Source organism: Pelobates fuscus, chromosome 4 (assembly GCF_036172605.1).
Source record: "Pelobates fuscus isolate aPelFus1 chromosome 4, aPelFus1.pri, whole genome shotgun sequence".
In the NCBI taxonomy this organism is placed as follows: Eukaryota; Metazoa; Chordata; class Amphibia; order Anura; family Pelobatidae; genus Pelobates; species Pelobates fuscus.
This window is the reverse complement of record NC_086320.1, coordinates 111,864,001-111,885,190: the sequence shown is the minus strand read 5'-3', so window position 1 is coordinate 111,885,190 and position 21,190 is coordinate 111,864,001. Positions and strand designations below refer to the sequence as shown.

The 21,190-nt window shown below is 40.2% G+C and overlaps 3 protein-coding genes across 3 annotated transcripts in view; 2 read left to right on the top strand and 1 right to left on the bottom strand.

The window, feature by feature from the left end:
* TMEM241 (transmembrane protein 241) overlaps positions 1-2,111 on the bottom strand; it is a 101,333-nt gene extending 99,222 nt beyond the window's left edge. Inside the window, exon 1 of the mRNA XM_063451481.1 lies at positions 1,954-2,111. Within this exon, the coding sequence (XP_063307551.1) occupies positions 1,954-2,025 (72 nt within the window). The 5' untranslated portion in view covers positions 2,026-2,111. The remainder of the gene's footprint in view (positions 1-1,953) is intronic.
* Positions 1-21,190, top strand: part of RMC1 (regulator of MON1-CCZ1) — a 359,458-nt gene that overhangs the window by 230,152 nt on the left and 108,116 nt on the right. The window lies entirely within an intron of this gene.
* On the top strand, positions 7,986-20,283 carry RIOK3 (RIO kinase 3). Its single transcript, XM_063451474.1, has 13 exons — positions 7,986-8,511; positions 10,175-10,296; positions 11,056-11,201; positions 11,303-11,410; positions 11,791-11,900; positions 12,375-12,518; positions 12,891-13,018; positions 14,565-14,747; positions 14,925-15,084; positions 15,745-15,825; positions 17,768-17,857; positions 19,175-19,282; positions 20,084-20,283. Exons 1-13 carry the CDS (start codon positions 8,473-8,475, stop codon positions 20,189-20,191), a joined length of 1,527 nt encoding a protein of 508 aa, XP_063307544.1. The 5' UTR covers positions 7,986-8,472; the 3' UTR covers positions 20,192-20,283.

Here is a 21,190-nt window from a genome sequence, read left to right as displayed (position 1 = left end):
TGTGTTAGGAAAACATGTTTGTATCCTGACACAATAGTGTTCCTTTAGTCTATACCGGGTTATTCACTAAAGTGAAAATTGTCAGGAATTCAAAGTTAAATTAATTTCAAAATCAAGGCCAAAATAGCCAAACTGGAAAGAAATCTCCAATTTAGGTATGCTTGCATTTTGGCTACTTTGGCCTTAAAAATGTAAAATGAAATTTCACCTCGAATTCCTGACAGTTCTCGCATTAGTGACTAGCCCTGACAGCATCAGCCACACATTTCAGTGGTGTTTATATGTACAACACTAAATATATTAAGTGAAATCCTAGCAAAGGCCGGACAAAGACATTAAACTCACAGACATGTATTCCACAATACAGGAGATATATTTTCTGATGTTGCACTAACTCAGCTGTAATGAATTTAAAAAAAGGTTGTGCTACATAGACCTGTGCCTGGTTGCATTTCATTTTTTGTTTATCTTTACTAGATACGCTCTTAGTTGCTACAGTAGGGTACGTAAGATATATTTCTTTGTATTGCACTAAAATATTCAGTTATACTGGACAGTCAAAGACTCATAATATTACAGCAGAAATTATGGTAACGTATTTGAACACTGTAATGCTTAGGACCTGTTTGAATGTGTTAAAAGCTTGAAGGGACATTTCCCACAACTTAAACAATTGAGCTTGCTCAACTACTTTATTTGTGACGAGTGCGTCCTTTTTATTTTACAAGTAAAAGTAAATGTTTTTGGAGTGCTAGATTTTGAATGTATTATTGCACTTAGATTAGGCAATAAAAAATAAATAAAAATATTTTACAAAAAGTGCAGATTTTAATACATTTATAAATTAACCTTGCTTCACCCCCGCCTGTCAGACAATCTGTCCTGTTACTTCCTAGTTGTTTAGCTCAGTCAAGCTAAACTCAAGATACAGGCAATTGTCCAGAGCACCGGCCTTGCAAAGAAGTCTCATTATTGGAAAGCCTCTGATTGGACAGCCACAGAAAGTCTGGACTTGGATAGAAAGAGAGGGCTTGCAGATGATACATGTGCAGTTTTTAAATATGTCCCCAATGGATATATCTACTAAATTGTAAAAGAAAAAAAAAATTCCCATGGCGTGTTCCTTTAACTTGAATAAAATGAGTAATAAAAATAAATAAAATAGAACTGATCAAAAGCAGAGAAATTATCTCCCCTTAATGATCTTAAAGCAATAATGTCAGCAAAGCATCATTGGGAGTTGTTGTCCACAATATCTGGGGTGCCGAAGGTTGCCTATTCCTGACCTTATGTAAAACAATTTCGTAAAACATATAAACAACTACAGACATTTATATAATTATGATAAGAACTCTCATTGACTATGCAAAACAGTTACAGTGTACATCAGTAACACAAGTTGTACATCTATGACAGACTGATCTTGGCGAACGCTAAATATAAGCAGTCCACGTGGAAGCAATTTAACCATAGAGATTAGTTTCTAATCTACATAATCTACATAATTTAATCAGCTGGGGGGGGGGGTGGAATATATTAAAATGCATAATATACTTTGGTTTGGAAAACAAGCAAATACAATAGTCTATTTCACAATCAACACAAAGTGAAGGTCTATGATATAATAACAGCGGACTTCTAATAACTGCCTTATGCTGAAACTAGATTTCTGTAAGGATTTCTATAATGTAATTTAATAAAATTAAAATAAAAAAACAGATGAGGCATAAAACTATAGCACAAAGTAATCTGGTCTTGTGTGATTAGTTATAGTATATGTAGATTAACATTATCTGCAATTAAATCACCATGCCTTCACATGCACATCGTGAGCTATTAACTATGTATGAGCCAGGTGACCGGTAAGCTCATGGATCTCACTAGGGGCTGTTAATGGTGCAAGCTATTGCAGCCCTGCCCTGAATTATGTGCATTAGCAGGCGCCTTCCTCACCTTGTTAGTGAAATAGAAAGCCAAAAAGAAGCAGGTGAAGGAGAGACCCACCGCGGGTCCCCTAAAATACATCTGTCACTACATTACAATTACTGGAACCCCCTAAACCTGAAACTTCATTCTGCTGTAGCAGCACAGGAAGAGGATCTCCAGGGGGCCGCCATGACAGAGACACGTTGCTCTTCCTTGCTCCAATCAGCAACGTTCTTTAAGCCCCGCCCCTAAGCAGGAACACTGCTCAATTGTCGAACGTTTGTTCTTAGCACTAGTTCTATGGAAGAGAGAGAAATGGCAGAATGGAACACAGTCAATAAATAGATAGAGGCTGATAATAACTGCACACTGCAGTTAGCTGCTCCTGATTATTATTGACTGAATGTAGCTTGAGGTTATTTCATGCACCATAACTGTTAAAGAGTTCATGCTATTAGTTTGTGGGTACTGTTCACCCCATTTCTGCCAGGCCACTTTCAAACAGTTTGATGAATAATGGGGCTCTTCTTAGCACCCATAGCCCAATCCAATGTAGAGTCTCAAAAAGGCAACCACAGCATGCTTGACAATAGTCCCAGGTTTGTGGAGCTCACTGAGGTTCGTGTCCCGCCATTTCAAATTTTGTTTTCTGCTTTTAGAAGAGACTGGGGAATTGTCCTCAGAAAATGCAGAGTATGAGCACATCCTTAGACATGCTGCACCATGCTCATAATAATAATCTCCCTTCTACAGGTTTGCCATAATCTTCTACAAAACCAGGACTCCAATGCTGATAGTCCTCACTTCGGTAGGCACATGTGCATACCTACTAGATTCCCCTAAATAGCCATCTTCCTCTTAGACACCACCAACTTTCCTAACTACCCCCTCAGAAACAGCGAAAAACTCCCAGCACTCCAATAATGCCCAGATATCTCCTCAGCCCCCTCCATATATCGCCAAGCTCCCTCCTTAAATATCATAGTGCCAAGAGTCATTTTTCATAAAAAAAAAAAAAAAAAAAACTACCCCCTGTACAGGTTTGATGGGGTTTTGGAAGGTTACAGGGACAAGTATAGGGCTTTCCATTTCAGTTTGCCAGATTGGTTACCCCCAAAAGTAGACAACTAAGGGTATTCAGAATGGAGTATGTCCAGTCTTTATTAGTAGCCACTTAGTCACAAACACTGGCCAAAGTTAGCTTTCATAAACTTTTTTTACTTTTTCATTTACAAAATGTCAATATAGGATTTACTGCTCAAACACCCATATTTATGTTCAGGGATTCCTCACGGGTAAAATAGTACCCTCCGTGTACAGGTTTTATGGGGTTTCTGAAAGTTACAGGGACAAATATAGGGCTTTCCCATTTCAGTTTGCCAGATTGGTTTCCCGAGCCTATGTTGCCTTTGAGACCATATGGCAGCCAAGGAATGAGAATTTCCCCCATCATGGCATACCATTCACAAAAGCAGACAACCCAGGGTATTCAGGATTGGTTAAGTCCAGTCTTTTGTAGTAGCCACTTGGTAACAAATGCTAGCCAAAGTTATTTTTCATATATTTTCTTTGCATTTTTCACACAAAAACTGCACTTTCACTGAAGACATCATCATCATTACAAATGTTAGTGTTTTAAAACACCTCATATTGGGGTTCAGCAAAGTGTCACGAGTACAACAGTACCCCACATGTACAGGTTTTATGGTGTTATGGAAAGTTACAGGGCTAAATATAGGGCTTGTAAATCAAATTCAATGAACTTTCTGCCTGTGTTGTCAGACAGGTCCCTTGAATTATAATTAATACATTTAATTAATTATGTATATATAGTAGATAAATATACACATTGAATACGTACATACATATATATCACATGGCTTCACCGGGTTCGCCACGGATCGCCACTCCATGTAAGTGTGCAGGGAAAGGGAAGCTAACGATCGTATGCCACCCTAACGGCGTTTAAGCTCATTAAATGCAGGGCGGCATAGTACGCCCTGACAGCGTTAACAGGTTACAGAATAGTTACACAGATCAAAAGAGACATGTGTAAAGCAAATTCAGCCTTTCTCACATCTGTTATTGCTGTTGATCCAAAAAAAGGAAAAAAAACAAGTCTGAGACATTTCCACTTTTGCAACAAACTAGGAAAAAAATCCTTTTTGACCCCAGAATGACAGTCAGATCTCACCTTGGATCAAGAAACTGTTACCCGAAATAGTAAAAATTAGATCCCTGAATATTACGCTTTTGCAATTATTTATTCAATTGCAGTTTAAACATCTGTATAGACTCTGATAAAACCATCTCTTCACACAGAGAATTCCACATCATTATTGTTCTTATTGCAAAAAACCCTTTGATTTGACGTAGACTAAATCCCCTGTCTTCCAGTCTAAATGCATGACTGTGTGTCCTATGTATTGTCCTGTTTATGAATAGATTTCCAGACAATGGTTTGTATTGGCCTCTGATATATTTTTATAATGTTATCATATCCCCTCGTAACTAAACAACATTTTACCTAAAAGGGTTACTCCATCCACCATGTGATTTTCACTGCAGTGATTTGAAGTGGTCATGGTGGTTGGAGTAAATATGTGCCGTGTTTCAACTTGAAACACTGCACATACTTAGATAATTGCACCAGTGTGCTGGGAACTAGTTACATTGTCAACCCAGAACTCTGTTCCCGGAATGGCAATTCTGTGCATATTTTGTCTTTTGTCAGCACACACTGCATGCTGTCAACAGAGGTAGAAATATTCTCCTTGCAGGCAGAGCGCCTGCTAGGGGAAGCTACTTTTCCCTTCCCACACACCCTCCCTGTTGGCGTTTCCTCCTGCCTTCCATAGTGCAACATATGTTAACTTTAAAACAAAAACCCTCCCATCTCTTGCTGGCCTGCGCACATGTGCTCTCAGCCGGCAATAGGTCCAATCAGGGGGGCAGCAGAAGATCAGCACTGAGAACTTTGCCCGGTACAAAATTTAAGGCGAGTAAAATTCCTTTTTTTTTTTTTACATCTTGTACTCCAAATGGAGCAAAAGGACCGTCTCCACCAAATGCCCGGTGGGCCGTGGTGGCCATGGGCCGAGGCCGGCATGGGAGATCACAGGATCTCCCCTGCCGGTCTATGCAGAGCCGGCACTATCCGAGCGCCAGGCCCCGCTGTGTTCCATGACGGGCCGGTGGGTAGGTCAAAGATCTCCCTCACCGGCCCACATGTAGTGTATTGCGTCCGCCAGTGGGGGAGAGAGGGAGGGAGACAGGAGAGGAACCCGGAGGAGTTCTATCTTGCAGCTCCTTCGGGTTCCTCTCACATGATTCGGAGCATTGCCATGGCAACGCTCCGGGTCTTGCAAGAGTGAACTCAGCACTAGCACCACCAGGGATGGCAGCACAGTCCCCCCTCCCAGGCTAAAGGTAAGAAGGGAGGGTGGATATAATCAATGCTTCTTTTTTTATTTTTTAAATTAATATATAGACAATAATTTGCCCCCTCACCCAACACATAAGCCCTCCAAACATATTTAAACATCAGCACCCTCACTCACACACACACTGCACCCCTGACGCTCAAAGCACCCTCACTCACACACACACACACACACACTGCATCCCTGACACTCACAGCACCCTCACTCACACTGCACCCCTGGCACTCACATCACCCTCACACACAAACACACTGCACCCCTGGCACTCACACACACTGCACTCCTGACACTCACAGTACCCTCACAAGCACATAGCATTCTCACTCAAACACAGCACCCTCACACACGCTGCACCCATCACTCACACACACACAGCACCCTCACACACACACACACACACTGCATCCCTCTTGCGCACACACACTACACCCCTCACACATCACCCTAACACACACGGCACCCCTAACACTCACGGCACCCCTAACACTCACGGCACCTTCATACGCACACTGCACCCATCACATACAGCACCCATACCCACATACTGCAGCCCTCACACACACACACACACACACACACACACACACACAGCACCCTCACATACACTGCACAATACTCTTTCCTGGCATTTTTGTCTCCTGGTATCCCATCTATGGAGACACCAGAGACAAATGTCAAGCAAACACAGTGCAAGCATGTTATTAAATTTGCTTGCGCTGTGCAGAACAACTACAGGGCCTTTTTCTCAAGCTAGAGCTCTGTGCATGGTCCGCCCTGGAAGAGCGTTGAACCAACATGCTCACTATGTCATGGGGTGTGCTTGTCATTGGTGATAACAAAACAAACCCTATCTGGCCCCGCCCCGTTTTCAGTGGGCCACTGTAATTAAAAAATGCCTGGGCCGAATTTTCTTCCTAGTCCGGCCCTGGTCTCCACAGTGTCCAATATGGCATATTACACTGCAAAGATTCCCCTCCTCCAAAAGATTAAAATAACCCTATACATTTGAAATTCGCTTAAAGGACCACTCTAGTGCCAGGAAAACATACTTGTTTTCCTGGCACTAGAGTGCCCTGAGGGAGCCCCCACCCTCAGGGAGCCCCTCACGCCCGGCTCTGGAAAGGGGAAAGTGTTTAAAACTTACCTTTTTCCAGCGGTGGGCGGAGAGCTCTCCTCCTCCGATCCTCCTCTTCTCCTCCCCGTCGGCTGAATGCGCACGCGCGGCAAGAGCTGCGTGCGCATTCAGCCGGTCACATAGGAAAGCATTCATAATGCTTTGCTATGGACGCTTGCGTGCTCTCACTGTGATTTTCACAGTGAGAATCACGCAAGCGCCTCTAGCGGCTGTCAGTGAGATGAAAAAATGAAAAAATGGGTTAACCCTAAAAGGACCTGGCACCCAGACCACTTCATTAAGCTGAAGTGGTCTGGGTGCCTAGAGTGGTCCTTTAAAGGGACACTATAAGCACCAGGACCACTTCAGCTTATTGAAGTGGTCTGGGTGTAGTAACCCTATCCCCTTAACCCTGCAATGTTAATGATTTCTGAGAAACTGCAATAATTACAGTGCAGGACTAAGACTGCCTCTAGTGGCTGTGAATCAAATTTGGTAGTGATACCGGAGAAACTGACGGAAGCCAAGCACAGAGAGATGGACACAGGTTTCTTCAGGAAGGAAGAGATTCTTTATTCGATTCACCGACCGGGACTCAGAGGGACTAATGTCACCAAAATACAACAAGTTCTGAACCCCGGACAATAGTGTAGGCTCCTTATATAGGCACATAACTCCTCCCATAATAAGCTCCACCCACACATACTCTTACCCAATCAATCGAACAAGAACTAACTTCCTGTTTGACCACATGTCTTGCCCAGCTCAATGGAGGAGGGGAATACTACATCCTGTATTCTCGCACATGCTCCGTACACTACTGATTGTATCTTTGCCACGTGCAACCAACCGACCGATACACCAGTATATGCACGTACACATGCCACGTGGTAATCTCGGCCTACTAAATTTATTTTTACCGAGATTCCACCACAGTAGGATCTACATGAGGACATCCAGCGTCAGTAAAATCCCAAAAGGAAAGCATTGTAGCAATGCTTTCCTATGGGGAGGGCCTAACTGATCCAGCTCTGCAAACGGGTTAGTACAGGAAGAGGGACCAGCGGGAAGTATAGTGCTAGGAGTACAGAATTGTATTCCTAGCACTATAATATCCCTTTACATTTTAACCCCTTAAGGACACAAGACATGTGTCACATGTCATGATTCCCTTTTATTCCAGAGGTTTTGTCGTTAAGGGGTTAAAGTCTTCATTTTGGCCTAAAATTTTTAGTTTACTGGAAATGCCCAACAATTCACACTGTAGTAAATACTTCTAAGAAGGGAAAAAAAACACTGTCCTAGATATAATACAAAGTTATACCATATACAGTTACACCCACAGTTCAGCAGAAACGAGCTACAAACACCATCCCTGACAACTCTTTGTGGCTCCAATAAGATGGCTCCCGGGCGGAGACCGAGACGTATGGTCAGCGTTTGCGTCTCAGTTGTTTATAACGCCTGATACACTGGGACGAGGTGACGTCATTCGACGTCCACCTTGCGTGATTGCGTCACTCGCTTCTTGTTCCCAGACTCGCACTGTGTTAGTGAGTAGGATCCGTGAGGAGATCTCCAGGCGGCCGCTGCAGTCACCCAGCGTTATAGCGAGCGGATTCCCTGTCAGCTGTCACCGCCTGTCAGAGCAGCGGCCGAGACCCCCGGTACCGGAGTCAGTGATAGCAGTTACAGCCCTCACTGAAACACCGGCACAGCCAGACAAGTCCGGACTGATCCCGAGTAAACCCCGCCCACCCACTGCCTATATATAGACCGACACTCTGTCATTCTCCACACACGGGGTATACGGCTACTAGTACTCAGTAACTAGCTATACACAGAGTATCCAGCTCTCTATACCAGCTATACATAGAGAATTCTAAGCTGTCTACTGAGAATTCTAAGCTGTCTATAGAGAATTCTAAGCTGTCAGTGACCGAACCAACCATTGAATCCCACAGTGAGCACCCCAGTCTGAATGAGAAGATGGAGCCAGTGTCAATTATCGCAACTGAGACTCGGCCGGTGAGAACTTCCTAGAAATCACTGTATATTATATCTATGAAATATATTGTATATTATATCTATGAAATATATTGTATATTATATCTATGAAATATATTGTATATTATATCTATGAAATATATTGTATATTATATCTATGAAATATATTGTATATTATGTCTATAAACCTCTGAGCTACATGGGGACTAGGGTCTCTTTTAACTGAGAGAGGAATATTTGGGGTCAACGGTGTGTGTGTGTGTGTGTGTGTGTGTGTATAAATTGTATTATCATAGGAATGACTATGTAGTGTGTGTGTGTGTGTGTGTGTGTGTGTATTGTAGATTGGATTAGCCTTATTAGTCCAGTAGACAAGATGCCAGTGTATTGCAGTATGTAATGATAGCTTTTTAATTGGACTAACCTAATACTAACAAGTTAAGCGAGTCAACATTTCAGTCCCGGATCAGGACTTTCCTGAAGACAAACTTGGGCACTTATTGGTGGATAGGTGCTATACTGTACTTCCAAAACTAGAAAATCTATTTTATGGTCTGTAAGTTTGTCCTGAAAACCTAGTTTGTTATTCTGCTTGATAGGATAAGGGCATAGCAGGCAGCTGGCTATCTGCCTCATAGCATATGTTTTTTTAAGTCATGGCTAAACACACTCCTTGTTTTCCCTAGTAACCCAGCAGCACTCTCTCCCCACCAACATATGGTGTCAGGTTCACAGTGTCATAGCTGTAATCTTCATATTTTACTGCTCTGCCCATTGTAAAACAGCCTTGTTAGCTATATATAATCCCATGAATTACCTCATGCAAGTTCCCTTATATGCTGGGTGTTCCCATTGTGATTCATTCATGACTCATATCAAGGTGACCTGGTATAATTTACCTTTTGTGTACTTCTGTTATACAGAGGGTTAGTGTTCTCTTTTTACAACATGTATATTGGTTATCATTTAACATAGAATTAAAACATCATTATACAGTAGAAATGTAGGATTGCTTCCAAAGGCAGACAGTTTTTTGTTTTTGTTTTTTTTTAAAAGGATTAAAGTGTAATTTTGTAAATCCCTTTTATATTTTTTTTCAGACTGAGAAATATTTGAGTCCTTGCCAGATTCCTGGCTAAGATCAGGCATTTTTTGTTTTGTGTTTCATCCATGACTTAAACCCAGCTACCAAAACCCATTTTCACCAGAGAAGCATAGGGCCAGGGACACAGCTAAACGGTGTTGGAGAGTAGACTCTGGGGTTAAACTGTTCAAGAACAGTTTAACCCTGAAAGGTAAGCCAGTGCCAGGAACTTCATTCCGATGAAGTCAAGGTGCCTGGTGGTTCCCTTTAAGACTATTTTTGCTGAAGTATAGAATACATAGATACTGTCCTACCCCTTAAAATCATCTTAGCTGGTGTTTCAAGACTTGGGCTAGACTAACCTTTAGTATGGCACTACTGCATCCATGACAATTACTTGTACATTACAAGTATCAAAGTACTTTCGAGTGATCTTTGATATTCTCTGTTCTGCATATGACTGGTTGTTTTTGTTTTGGTGTGTTTGTTTTGTTGTTTTTCTGTGATCTAGCAGATTATTAAATGTTGTCTAATTTACAGAGATTACTTAACTATTGCCTAATTATATGTATATTTACAAATTCATCATTAAATTTTTAGAGCCCTTGGGGTGTAAACACAAAACCTGCAAATCAGTGCTCATTGGCAGATGTCATGAGTGAGCAGCTAGCCAGAGAGCTTCAGCTAGAAGAAGAGAGCCACATTGCTCCCCAGGAGGCGCAGTAAGTTACCCAAAATCTCCATTAAACTTTATTTTTTTATAAAAGGAAGTGTGTGCTATCGATTTATATTAAAGAGATCACATATTACTTTGATGTGATGGATACATTTAATATTTATTGAAAACTTGATTTCAATGTATACACAATTAAGTAAATACATGACTGTTTTGTTTTTATTTATTTATACCCCCGACCCCATATTCTGCCCAATTTTGCTGTGCAGATCTAACTTGTGAACCATTTGTAGGTATCTTTTAAAGGATAACTAAAGGCTAGCAGTCTGTATCATTGGTTCCCATCCTAGTTTTCCAGGTACATCAACAGTCCAGGATTTAGGATTTTTTTTGTGCCAATTCTATTTCAGTGGAGATTCCAGGAGGAATTTTTGTGATGTGTAGTTCAGACATCGAGAACTGATCAGTATGTGATATGCAGGTGACAATCCTTTTGCAGCTTTTATCTATGAAAGTTAGTCTTTCTTGACAGACCGTTCACTCTAAGCAGTTACTTTGTAGGTAGATTTCATGGGCATGTTCTATACACTAAAACTGCCTCATTAAGCTAAAGTTTTGTTGGTGCCTTTTGTGTCCCTCTAAGGATTGATTTACACAGCCCTGTTCACAGTTTTGTGAATAGAAAGTTTAAATGAACATTGGGCAACAAATAAGAAGTCAAATGTTCCCTCTAATTGTATTCTTGGATTATAAATGTCCAGGCTGTCTTTTTAATCATATGTTTGTGTATAAACTCCTTTTTTAGGTCTGAAGAAACATCCTTCCTAACAGGTGAGGATATTGACACATCAAGTGATGAAGTCTTGGCACAAATGCTGCAAATGCAGTTTGACAGGGAATATGATGCTCAGCTTCTCAGGGAGGAAAGAAAGTTTAATGGGGACAGTAAAGGTAGGAGACTCAAAAAAATAAATAAAAAATAATAATGTATAAGCCATGTTACTAAATAGAGGACTGGAACAAAGCTGAACCCCTGCATGTTTTGTTTTCAGTTTCCATATCCTTTGAGAATTATCGAAAGGTGCATCCTTATGAAGAGAGTGATAGCTCTGAAGATGAAGTTGATTGGCAGGACACACGCCATGATCCATACAAAGCAGGTAATTGCAGGGCTAAAATCAATGAGTTTAGTAAAACTACCCACTGTGGTTTTCTCACTTAAATCCTTCATAAGATGGTTTTCCCTATAACTGTTTGTTCGTGGAAACAACATTTAGTAGTCAAGATGATAAAGGGCTTTTTCAGACATTGCTTTGTGTGTTTCATTTAGCTTTTTATTTTTCCCAAAAAAAATTAAGGAGAAGAGTGAGTGCCATAGACTAGGAATGTTGTAACATTGCTGTAGTCGGTTGAAATATATTCTTATGGAAGGCTATGGACACTTTCACACTGATGACATGTTTGTTCCAAACTTTTGTTTCTTTTAATCCCTCCCACCAACCCCCCTTCTTTTTATTTATTTTCTTTTCTTTCCCATCAGATAAACCCACCACTACCCCAAAGAAGGGCTTTGTTGGAAAAGGAAGAGACATTACAACTAAACATGATGAAGTAGAGTGTGGTAGGAAGAACACTGCTCGAATGGAAAATGTAAGCACTATGTGGTCATGGTATTGGGTGGCTGTTTGCACTTGTCCCTTGTTTATTACTGCAGCATGTTAATCCTTAAACTTGATTGTAATTATTAAAGATGTGTCTCTACACCGCCCCCTCCGATTATTGTTAGTGTTCATCATTTGCCATGTGCATGTATTCCAATCTATTAGATGTGACCTGTACCTTTTGGCACCTACATAAAAGTGTCCACATTTTTTATCTTTGCCTTTATATATGAAGTGCAAAAGAAGGTAAACATTTATGTTTTTCCGTTTGCTTTGTAAGGCATAATATTGTTTCAGGTAAATAAATGTGTTTTGTTTTGGTATTTTTATTTTTTTTTAGTGCAACTTATCGACTGCAAGTGTCTCTTCTTCCTTTTTCCCTTCCCCTCCTCCACCCTTTCTATCTCCAGCTAAATGATTATGGGGTTAAATTCCAATTTCATCTGCTTGCTTCTTCTTTCAGTTTGCTCCAGAATTCCAGGTTGGAGATGGAATTGGCATGGATTTAAAACTATCAAACCAGGTTTTCAATGCACTTAAGCAGCATTCTATCTCCGAGCAACGTAGAAGTGCAAGATTGCATGACAAGAAAGAAGTATCTACTGCGGTATGGAAACCAATCTCATTTTATAAATTTCTTTATTGCTGTTTGAAGAAATTAAAAATGACAGCTACAATATAAATCTATATAAGTGTTTGCCCGTTCTATATCCCAGAGTGTTTGCTACCTATTCTCTCTCTTCTACAATCCTTTCTAGTAATGTCATTTTAAAAAACGTAATGTGGCAAGCACCACTATCATTTTTTACTGTTGTCTATGGAATATACCATGTGACGTCAGGATCTTAAGGTCTGCTATAGATAATCTTGCTTACGTGCTTTAAGGTGCCATAAGTATCTGTTGTGCATTGAACACCTACACAAATGTCTTGTCCTTAAACATACTCAAATCTGTATTGCATACTTTTCTTTTTTGCAGGAGAAGGCAGTGGATCCAAAGACTAGACTGTTATTGTATAAAATGGTGAATTCTGGGATACTAGAAACCATTAATGGCTGTGTGAGCACTGGAAAGGAATCTGTTGTCTTTCATGCTAGTGGAGGAAGGTCTGTTTAATGCAAAGTGTTTTTGTTTTTATTTATTTTTAATGTTGACCCCCAAACTGTGCCTTGCCCTATTCCTTAAAAGGTGGTTTATCTGTTTCTGTAGAGGTGGCCACTTCGGGAGGCCTTAAACTATACCTCCTCAGTGTCACCATATTTCAACTCCTGGCAACGTCATCTGCCTGGAGCAGTCTTCCCTATTGTACTCTCATGCATACACAAGAGTATAAATCATGGAGGATCCCATGAGGCAGTTGGATCTTCAATAGATAGTTTTGTACATGCTCAATAGGGTGCCATAGGCAACAGTGACACTATAGGCACTCAAACCACTTCACCTCATTGAAATGGCCTGGGTGCAGTGTCCCTGTCTGTTTAACCTTGCAACATCACAGATTGTATGAAACTGCAATGATTACATTGCAGGGTTAACTTCACTTATTGTGTCTGTCTTCCAGACAGCAACTAGAAGCACTTTAGTGTCTAACTTTTTTTCATCCTATTAAACAACTACTATATTCCCTATAGGGAAGCTTTATTGTGCGTACTGTCCATGTCCCAACATCGCAGTGATGTCGCATAAGACCTAGCCAGTGCTGGGAAAAGGGATTTTCCCACTTGAATCCTTTGATATCTTGAAGGACCTATAGTTGTGAATACAGGTTTGTATTCCTAACCCTATAGTGTTCCTTTAACAACTGAAGATTGATGGGGACATGGAAGCAAATATCCCCCCCTCCCATTAACTTTTTTTTTTTTATTAAAGGAACATTTATTAAAGGAACACTACAGTCACCTAAATTACTTTAGCTAAATAAAGCAGTTTTAGTGTACAGATCATTCCCCTGCAATTTCACTGCTCAATTTACTGTCATTTAGGAGTTAAATCAATTTGTTTCTGTTTATGCAGCCCTAGCCACACCTCCCCTGGCTATGATTGACAGAGCCTGCATGAAAAAAAAATCTGGTTTCACTTTCAAACAGATGTAATTTACCTTAAATGATTGTATCTCAATCTCTAAATTGAACTTTAATCACATACAGGAGGCTCTTGGTGGTCTAGCAAGCTATTAACATAGCAGGGGATAAGAAAATCTTAATTAAACAGAACTTGCAATAAAAGCCTAAATAGGGCTTTCTTTACAGGAAGTGTTTATGGAAGGCTGTGCAAGTCACATGCAGGGAGGTGTGACTAGGGTTCATAAACAAAGGGATTTAACTCCTAAATGGCAGCGGATTGAGCAGTGAGGCTGCAGGGGCATGTTCTATACACCAAAACTGCTTCATTAAGCTAAAGTTGTTCAGGTGACTATAGTGTCCCTTTAAAGGCTCAGCAGAATCAGAGTTGCTTCAAGTTACATATTGTGAGGAGAAGAAACACTGGAAGCTTTTTAGGGTGCTTTGAGTTGATTTAAAATTCTGAAATGCCATTGCTTTATTGTGAGAACTATAAAACTGGGGACATGATTAGAGATTAAAAAGTAAAGCATGAGCATGTTGGCTTTGTATTTCAATGCGGCTTTCTTTTTCCTCCCCTCCTTATATAAAGCATGGAAAATGGTGAGGTACCCACTGAATGTGCACTAAAGGTCTTCAAAACAACCTTAAATGAGTTTAAGAATAGAGATAAATACATTAAAGATGACTACAGATTCAAGGATCGTTTCAGCAAGCTCAACCCACGCAAAATCATTCGCATGTGGGCAGAAAAGGAAATGCACAATCTCAAGAGGTATGCACACCAGACAGTTCTCTTCATAAAGTAGAGAATAATTGAAAATATAAATTGATTTCCATAGAATCGTCCATGATTAGAACCTTCTAGAAGTCAAGCAGGATATGCTGCTATTATATATTGGGTAATTGTTAGGTGGTACATCTTTTAACGCCATCTTTCTTTTGTAATCAGAATGCAGAAAGCTGGCATACCTTGCCCAGAAGTTGTCTTGTTAAAGAAGCATGTGCTGGTTATGTCCTTTATTGGGAAGGATCAGGTCCCTGCTCCTACACTGAAGGAAGCAAAGCTTGGTTTAGAGGATGCAAAGCACGCCTATTACCAGGTCCTCTCGGTAAGTTAATAGTGCCTTTCTGTTTATTTTATTTTTTTGTTTCTCATACCATCCAGAGAGGGGAGAAAATGTATATATTTTGTATATTTCTCATTCTCTGGTCCTCTACCAGAGATCTTCTAGTCTGGGTTCTGCACATTATGTTGGCTGTTCCTAGAGCTGCACTCTTCTAGACACTTCTAGAGATGTCGGATAACCCACCTAAAATCTGCTGTAACCATTCTCTCAACAAGTGCTCCTATCAAAACTGGACTAATGTATATCAATCTCGATCATAATGGTTTTTGTTCCACTTGAACTACTTCAAAATAACATGCCACTGTAAAGTTACTTAATTATTAATTAATTTTAGATTGAACCAATAAACCGTAAATGTGATGTGTACATTTTCTTGAAGTGATGTGTACAACGAAGGTAAAACTCTATTTTCAATCGGGTTGCATTCATGGTAGTTGGTTTCTTTAATAATCCAATGTTTATGGGCACAAAATAAAGGCTTGAGGTACTAATGGCAGTAAAAGGGATGTGGCCAGAAACAGTAGCTTAGGTCTCTAAATTACGGCACAGTATTGTCTATATAGATTAAAATGTCTTTTACAACAACAACAACAAAAAATTTCCATCCACTCTGTAAATGTTATTTTTTATTTTTTGGTTTAGATGATGAAGCAGCTTTACGACCAGTGCAGCCTTGTACATGCTGATCTCAGTGAATACAACATGTTGTGGCAAGATGGAAAGGTTTGTATGAAGTCACAACACAGGGCCGGTGCAAGGATTTTTGTGTACATGGGCGAAGATGCATTTTTCCGCCCCAACCCTCCCCCCCCTCTAAAATTAACATCTTCACCTATTTTCCTCCTAACCAGCCCCTCCCTCTTCCCTGTCCCTTAGTGTTCCTCTGCCCCCCCTCTTTCCCCTGTCCCTTGGTGTTTTTTCCCCCTTCCCTTTCTGTCACTTGGTGCACCCCCCACCCTCTTAGCGGTCACACTCCCCTTCCTGGTGTGCCTCCTACCTGTCTTGCGTTGCGGAGCAGATCCTCTACAGGAGCTTCAGTTTTCTGTACCTGCTGGACTGACAGGAAGTGCTCTCTCAGTGAGCACTTCCTGTCAGTCTGGCCAGGTACAGGAAACAGAAGCTCTTGTACTGCGCTCTGCTCCGCCACGCTACACACAATGTATACACACTAACAGCCACACACACTCAATGACAAACACACAGACGTCACTGACAGACACACACTCAATCACAAACATTCTCTCACTGATTTGACAGACACACACACATACACAGACACACACAAATTATTAATAATATCCACCCAGCCACCCTACCTGGAGAGCTGGCGTGGATCTGTCCCTGGGGTCCAGTGGGGCTTCAGTGCGGCGGGCGGCAGCGTTCTAATGAGAGGTGGCGAGGGAGCTCTAACCTGTCTGCTCTGCTCCCTCCGGGCTGTCTGCCGATGCCGGGAGCCGGATTATGACGTCATATTCCGGCTCCCGCAGAATCAGCAAACATCACGCGAGGGAGCAGAGCAGACAGGTTAGAGCTCCCTCGCCGCCTCTCATTAGAACGCTGCCGCACGCCGGGTGTCCAGAAGGTGACCTGGCAGGAGGGAGCGCTTCCCTCCTGCCGGTCACTGAAATCTGGCGCCCCCAGAGCCGGTGCGCCTTAAGGTGGCCGCCTGTGCCGCCTTATGGACGCGCTGGCCCTGATCCAACATTAGGTTCTGTCTAAATCTATAAAACAACTTTTTCAAAGGCAGGCCACATTTTTGGCAAGTGTATGGAAAAGGATTCGCACTCCCTAAGTAAGTCATGTAAGACGATGGGAAATATGAAATTCTAGGAAGGCTAGTGGAGATCTAGTTTGTTTTAACTCCCTCTTTCTTCCCCATCTTTCCCTACGGCCACATCTGGCCTGACCACCACCAGCTCACAGGCCACATCTACCTAAGTCCTTGTATTGTAGTAATATTCACACAATACATAGGGTAGTGTTGATTGTAATAGCTGTAGAATAGAAATATGTGGCACTTCCATCAGTTTTACATCAGTTTTTTTTATGAAGTTTATTCAATATGTGTGTTGTAAACCAACTGTCTTCTGACGCAGTACTTCAGCAGAACAATAACATAGCAATGTGTACTTTAAAATATCAGTCTTTATACTGAGGCTGCTGTACAGCAAATAGAAATAATGCTAAAAATCAGTCCATACCTGCTAAAGATGCTCATACATTGGCAATCAAGGGGCTTGAAATGAATCCTCTCTGCGCTTCTTTTACTTACTTCATTACGGAGTCCCTTATTACACTGCTTCCTGTGTGTGTGTGTGTGTATATATATATATATATATATATATAATCTGTCATTACAATTGTCCTTTCTTTTAACAAATAAATGTGACATTCTGTGTGTAGCCTTGAAGCTAGTTGTAAAACTCTGTCTAGGGCATATCCTGCTATCTCTAATACTATATGAGGTCTGGAGGTTAATATCTCAGTGTTGAATAGCTATTTGTTTAGCCCTTCAACAGATGCATTTTACAGTTGTTTTCAGCTAGATAGAGATATATATATATATATATATATATATATATATATATATATAAAATTCTTGACAAAATTACAATATTCTACATTTTATAAATGTAATATTTACTTTTTGTTTCAACACTTCCAGGTTTGGCTTATTGACGTGAGTCAGTCAGTTGAGCCTACTCACCCTCATGGATTAGAGTTTCTGTACCGGGACTGCAGGAATGTATCACAGGTATGCATCCGCCATGTATTTCATTTCTCTACCATACCAAGCAAATTGCTGAACTGTGTTCATACGTGGGCACTGGAGTACAGGTTTAAGCAGTTTGTGTCTCTCCCCATTTTCCACGACCCATCTCCATCATACTGGTCCTGGGGGATTAAATGGGTAAACTCAACAACACTACACAGTCTAGGCTCGTGTACAGTATTCTAGGGATGAACAATATCCCGGTAGAAGTGTTTTTTTTTTTTTTTTTTATTTAATTTTTTTGCCTGAAGAGTGATGTATAGAGCCTTAATGGAATGTAAATCTGGATGTCTACGTAAAAACTATAGCTAACCCTGTATATAAATTGGTCTGGAAGGGAAGAGGTTAAAATCTGCCTACCGTATATACTCGAGTATAAGCCGACCCGAATATAAGCCGAGGCCCCTAATTTTACCCCCAAAAACTGGGAAAACTTATTGACTCGAGTATAAGACTAGGGTGGAAAATGCAGCAGCTACTGGTAAATTTCTAAATAAAATTAGATCCTAAAAAAGTTATATTAACTGAATATTTATTTACAGTGTGTGTATATAATGAATGCAGTGTGTGTATATAATGAATAGAGTGCAGTGTGTGTATGAGTGCAGTTTGTGTGTGTGAGTGCAGAACATTGGTGGGGGTGGGCATTTTATTATTATTATTATTATTATTATTATTATTATTATTATTATTTAATTATTATTGTGATATATATATATATATATATATATATATATATATATATATTTTTTTATGTTATTATTTTTTTTTTTTATTTTATTATTATTTTTTGTATTTATTTTTTCGTCCCCCCTCCCTGCTTGTTAGCTGGCCAGGGAGGGGGGCTCTCACTCCCTGGTGGTCCAGTGGATGGGCTGTATGAGGGGGCTGTCAGGAAGCTGTAACTTACCTTCACCGCAGCTCCTGTCAGCTCCCTTCTCTCCTCCGTCCGTGCAGCTCCCAGGTCAGCTTCCTCTGCAGAGGAAGCTGACCTGGGAGCTGCACAGACGGAGGAGAGAGAAGGGAGCTGACAGGAGCTGCGGTGAAGGTAAGTTACAGCTTCCTGGCAGCCCCCGGTCCTTGTCTGTATTATGGCAATGAAAATTGCCATAATACAGACAACTGACTCGAGTATAAGACGAGTGAGTGTTTTTCAGCACAAAAAATGTGCTGAAAAACTCGTCTTATACTCAAGTATATACGGTACGTATATTTTTGCTATAATACATTAACTTCTTTTTATCCATTACCAAAATGAATGTTTTTATACCATTGTTTGCATCTTCTTTCTTGTATTAGTTCTTCCAGAAGGCAGGCGTTTCTGAAACCCCAAGTGAACGTGAACTTTTCAACATTGTGTCTGGCTTGAATATCACATCTGATAATCAAGCGGATTTCTTGGCAGAGGTAAATATTAACGTGCAGAGGTTTGCTAAATGGAACACATGCATATTCTGTTTGAATCGGACACTAAACGTTGGTAAATGTCTCACTGCTGCAATATAATTAAATATTTTTTTACTTGCTATACATGTTGGTCATCTATGGTTGTAGATTGGAAATGACTGGTTTCCTGGACTTGTGGTGCAGGGGAACCTCACAATTTTGTTGTAAAGTCTGTTTTAAAAGTACTTTGGTAGAGAGCAAAGGCATGTTAAAGGACCACTCTACACTCATAAAGCACTTGGGTTTGCTGAAGTGCTTTATGGGTGAGGAGTGTCCCATAATATGGACCATTCAGCTTTTTGACACTGTTTTAAGATGTACCCCCAATGAATACATGCATGTATTACATACATGAAAATTCATGTATTTACTGGTAGTGTATCTACGAACAGACATATAGCGCAAATTCATGTACATTTGGCTCAGTCCTTAAGGGGTTAAAACCTAAGATTCTCTAGATGATAAAATACAAAAAAGATTAATCAACAGTCACTATTTCTAGAGTATTAGATATGTAAAAAGAGATCAGAATGTTTTTTTTGTTTTGTTTTTTTAATTTATTTTTTTGTGCATATTTTAAAGAAAAAAAATTTAAGAAAATGCAAGCTGGAATGCTGTTGTACAAAACTTGGGTTTTTAATAACATTTCTGTAGTTATTACAGAACTCTAGAATTATTTTCCACAAACTCTATAGAGATTTCAGGTGTTGGCTGTCTCCGGTTTTACCTTAATATCTTTATTCTTTTTATTTCATGGTCTAGATTGAAGCATTGGAGAAATTAAATGAATCTCACGTTCAGAACCATAAAAAGAAGATTTCTGCATTTCAGAAAGATGATGAAGGGCCTCCCAGGCTTTACGATGAATAATCTTAACCGGATGTTCGAGTTAAGTGTTAACCGCAAAAAAAAAACAAGATTGCTGAGTTCCAACAGCATTGATGCAGTGAATAAAAATAAAACCCAAAAAAAACCTCTGCCTCGTGTAGGTTGGAATCAGTGAATCCAGAAGCCTTACCTTCTAGAAAACGTTCTCTGTATTCTAGCTGAGGTGAACAGTGCATCAGGATGTAGCCTGCAAACAAGCTGAGGGATCAAAAGGATGCCATCTTTTCTTCCTCTAAGAATAGTGCATGTCTATAAACTGTGCAGTTGGCCTTTCCAGCACGAAGGTGATTGTAAACATAGTGCTGTGCATTTAATTGGGTAAAAATCTAACAGGAGGGGGGGTGAGGGGGGCACCTTCATCTTGTTGTAGTTTACTGATTGTGTAAATCATTTTGTGATGACAAAGTCACACAAGACGTTGTGAAAGTTACCAAAAGAGTGATCATTGTTAAAGGGGATTCTAAAAATAAGTTTTTTATTAATTCAGGCAAAATAATCTGGAAGTCATCATATCTGTTTAAATAGAAACTCATTTTGGTGGAAGGGAAGGTAAACCTTCATAAAGGAATGCTTTAAGCAGATGTGAGGCATTGGATTACCTTTTTCTTTTATTTTATTTTTAACTTTAACCCCTTAAGGACACATGACATGTGTGACACGTCATGATTCCCTTTTATTCCAGAAGTTTGGTCCTTAAGGGGTTAAGCACATTTTTGTGCCTCTTAAATAAATTCTTCAATTTGTGTTCATAGCATTTTAACTGCCTATGTTGTAATCAAGCTTAGTCTCTTAATCAGCGGCAGTTAATTGTTCACTTTTTGTTTTTTTTGTACTCCCATTTTAATTTTACATTTGTTTAGTACATTTGGTTTTCCTAGTGCTCTTTCTATTGTCTCATTGTAAGGTATAAACTTACATAATTGTGTCCTGCCTCTCTTCTGGCCATTTAAGTCTTTATACATTAGACTTTTGTACAAATCT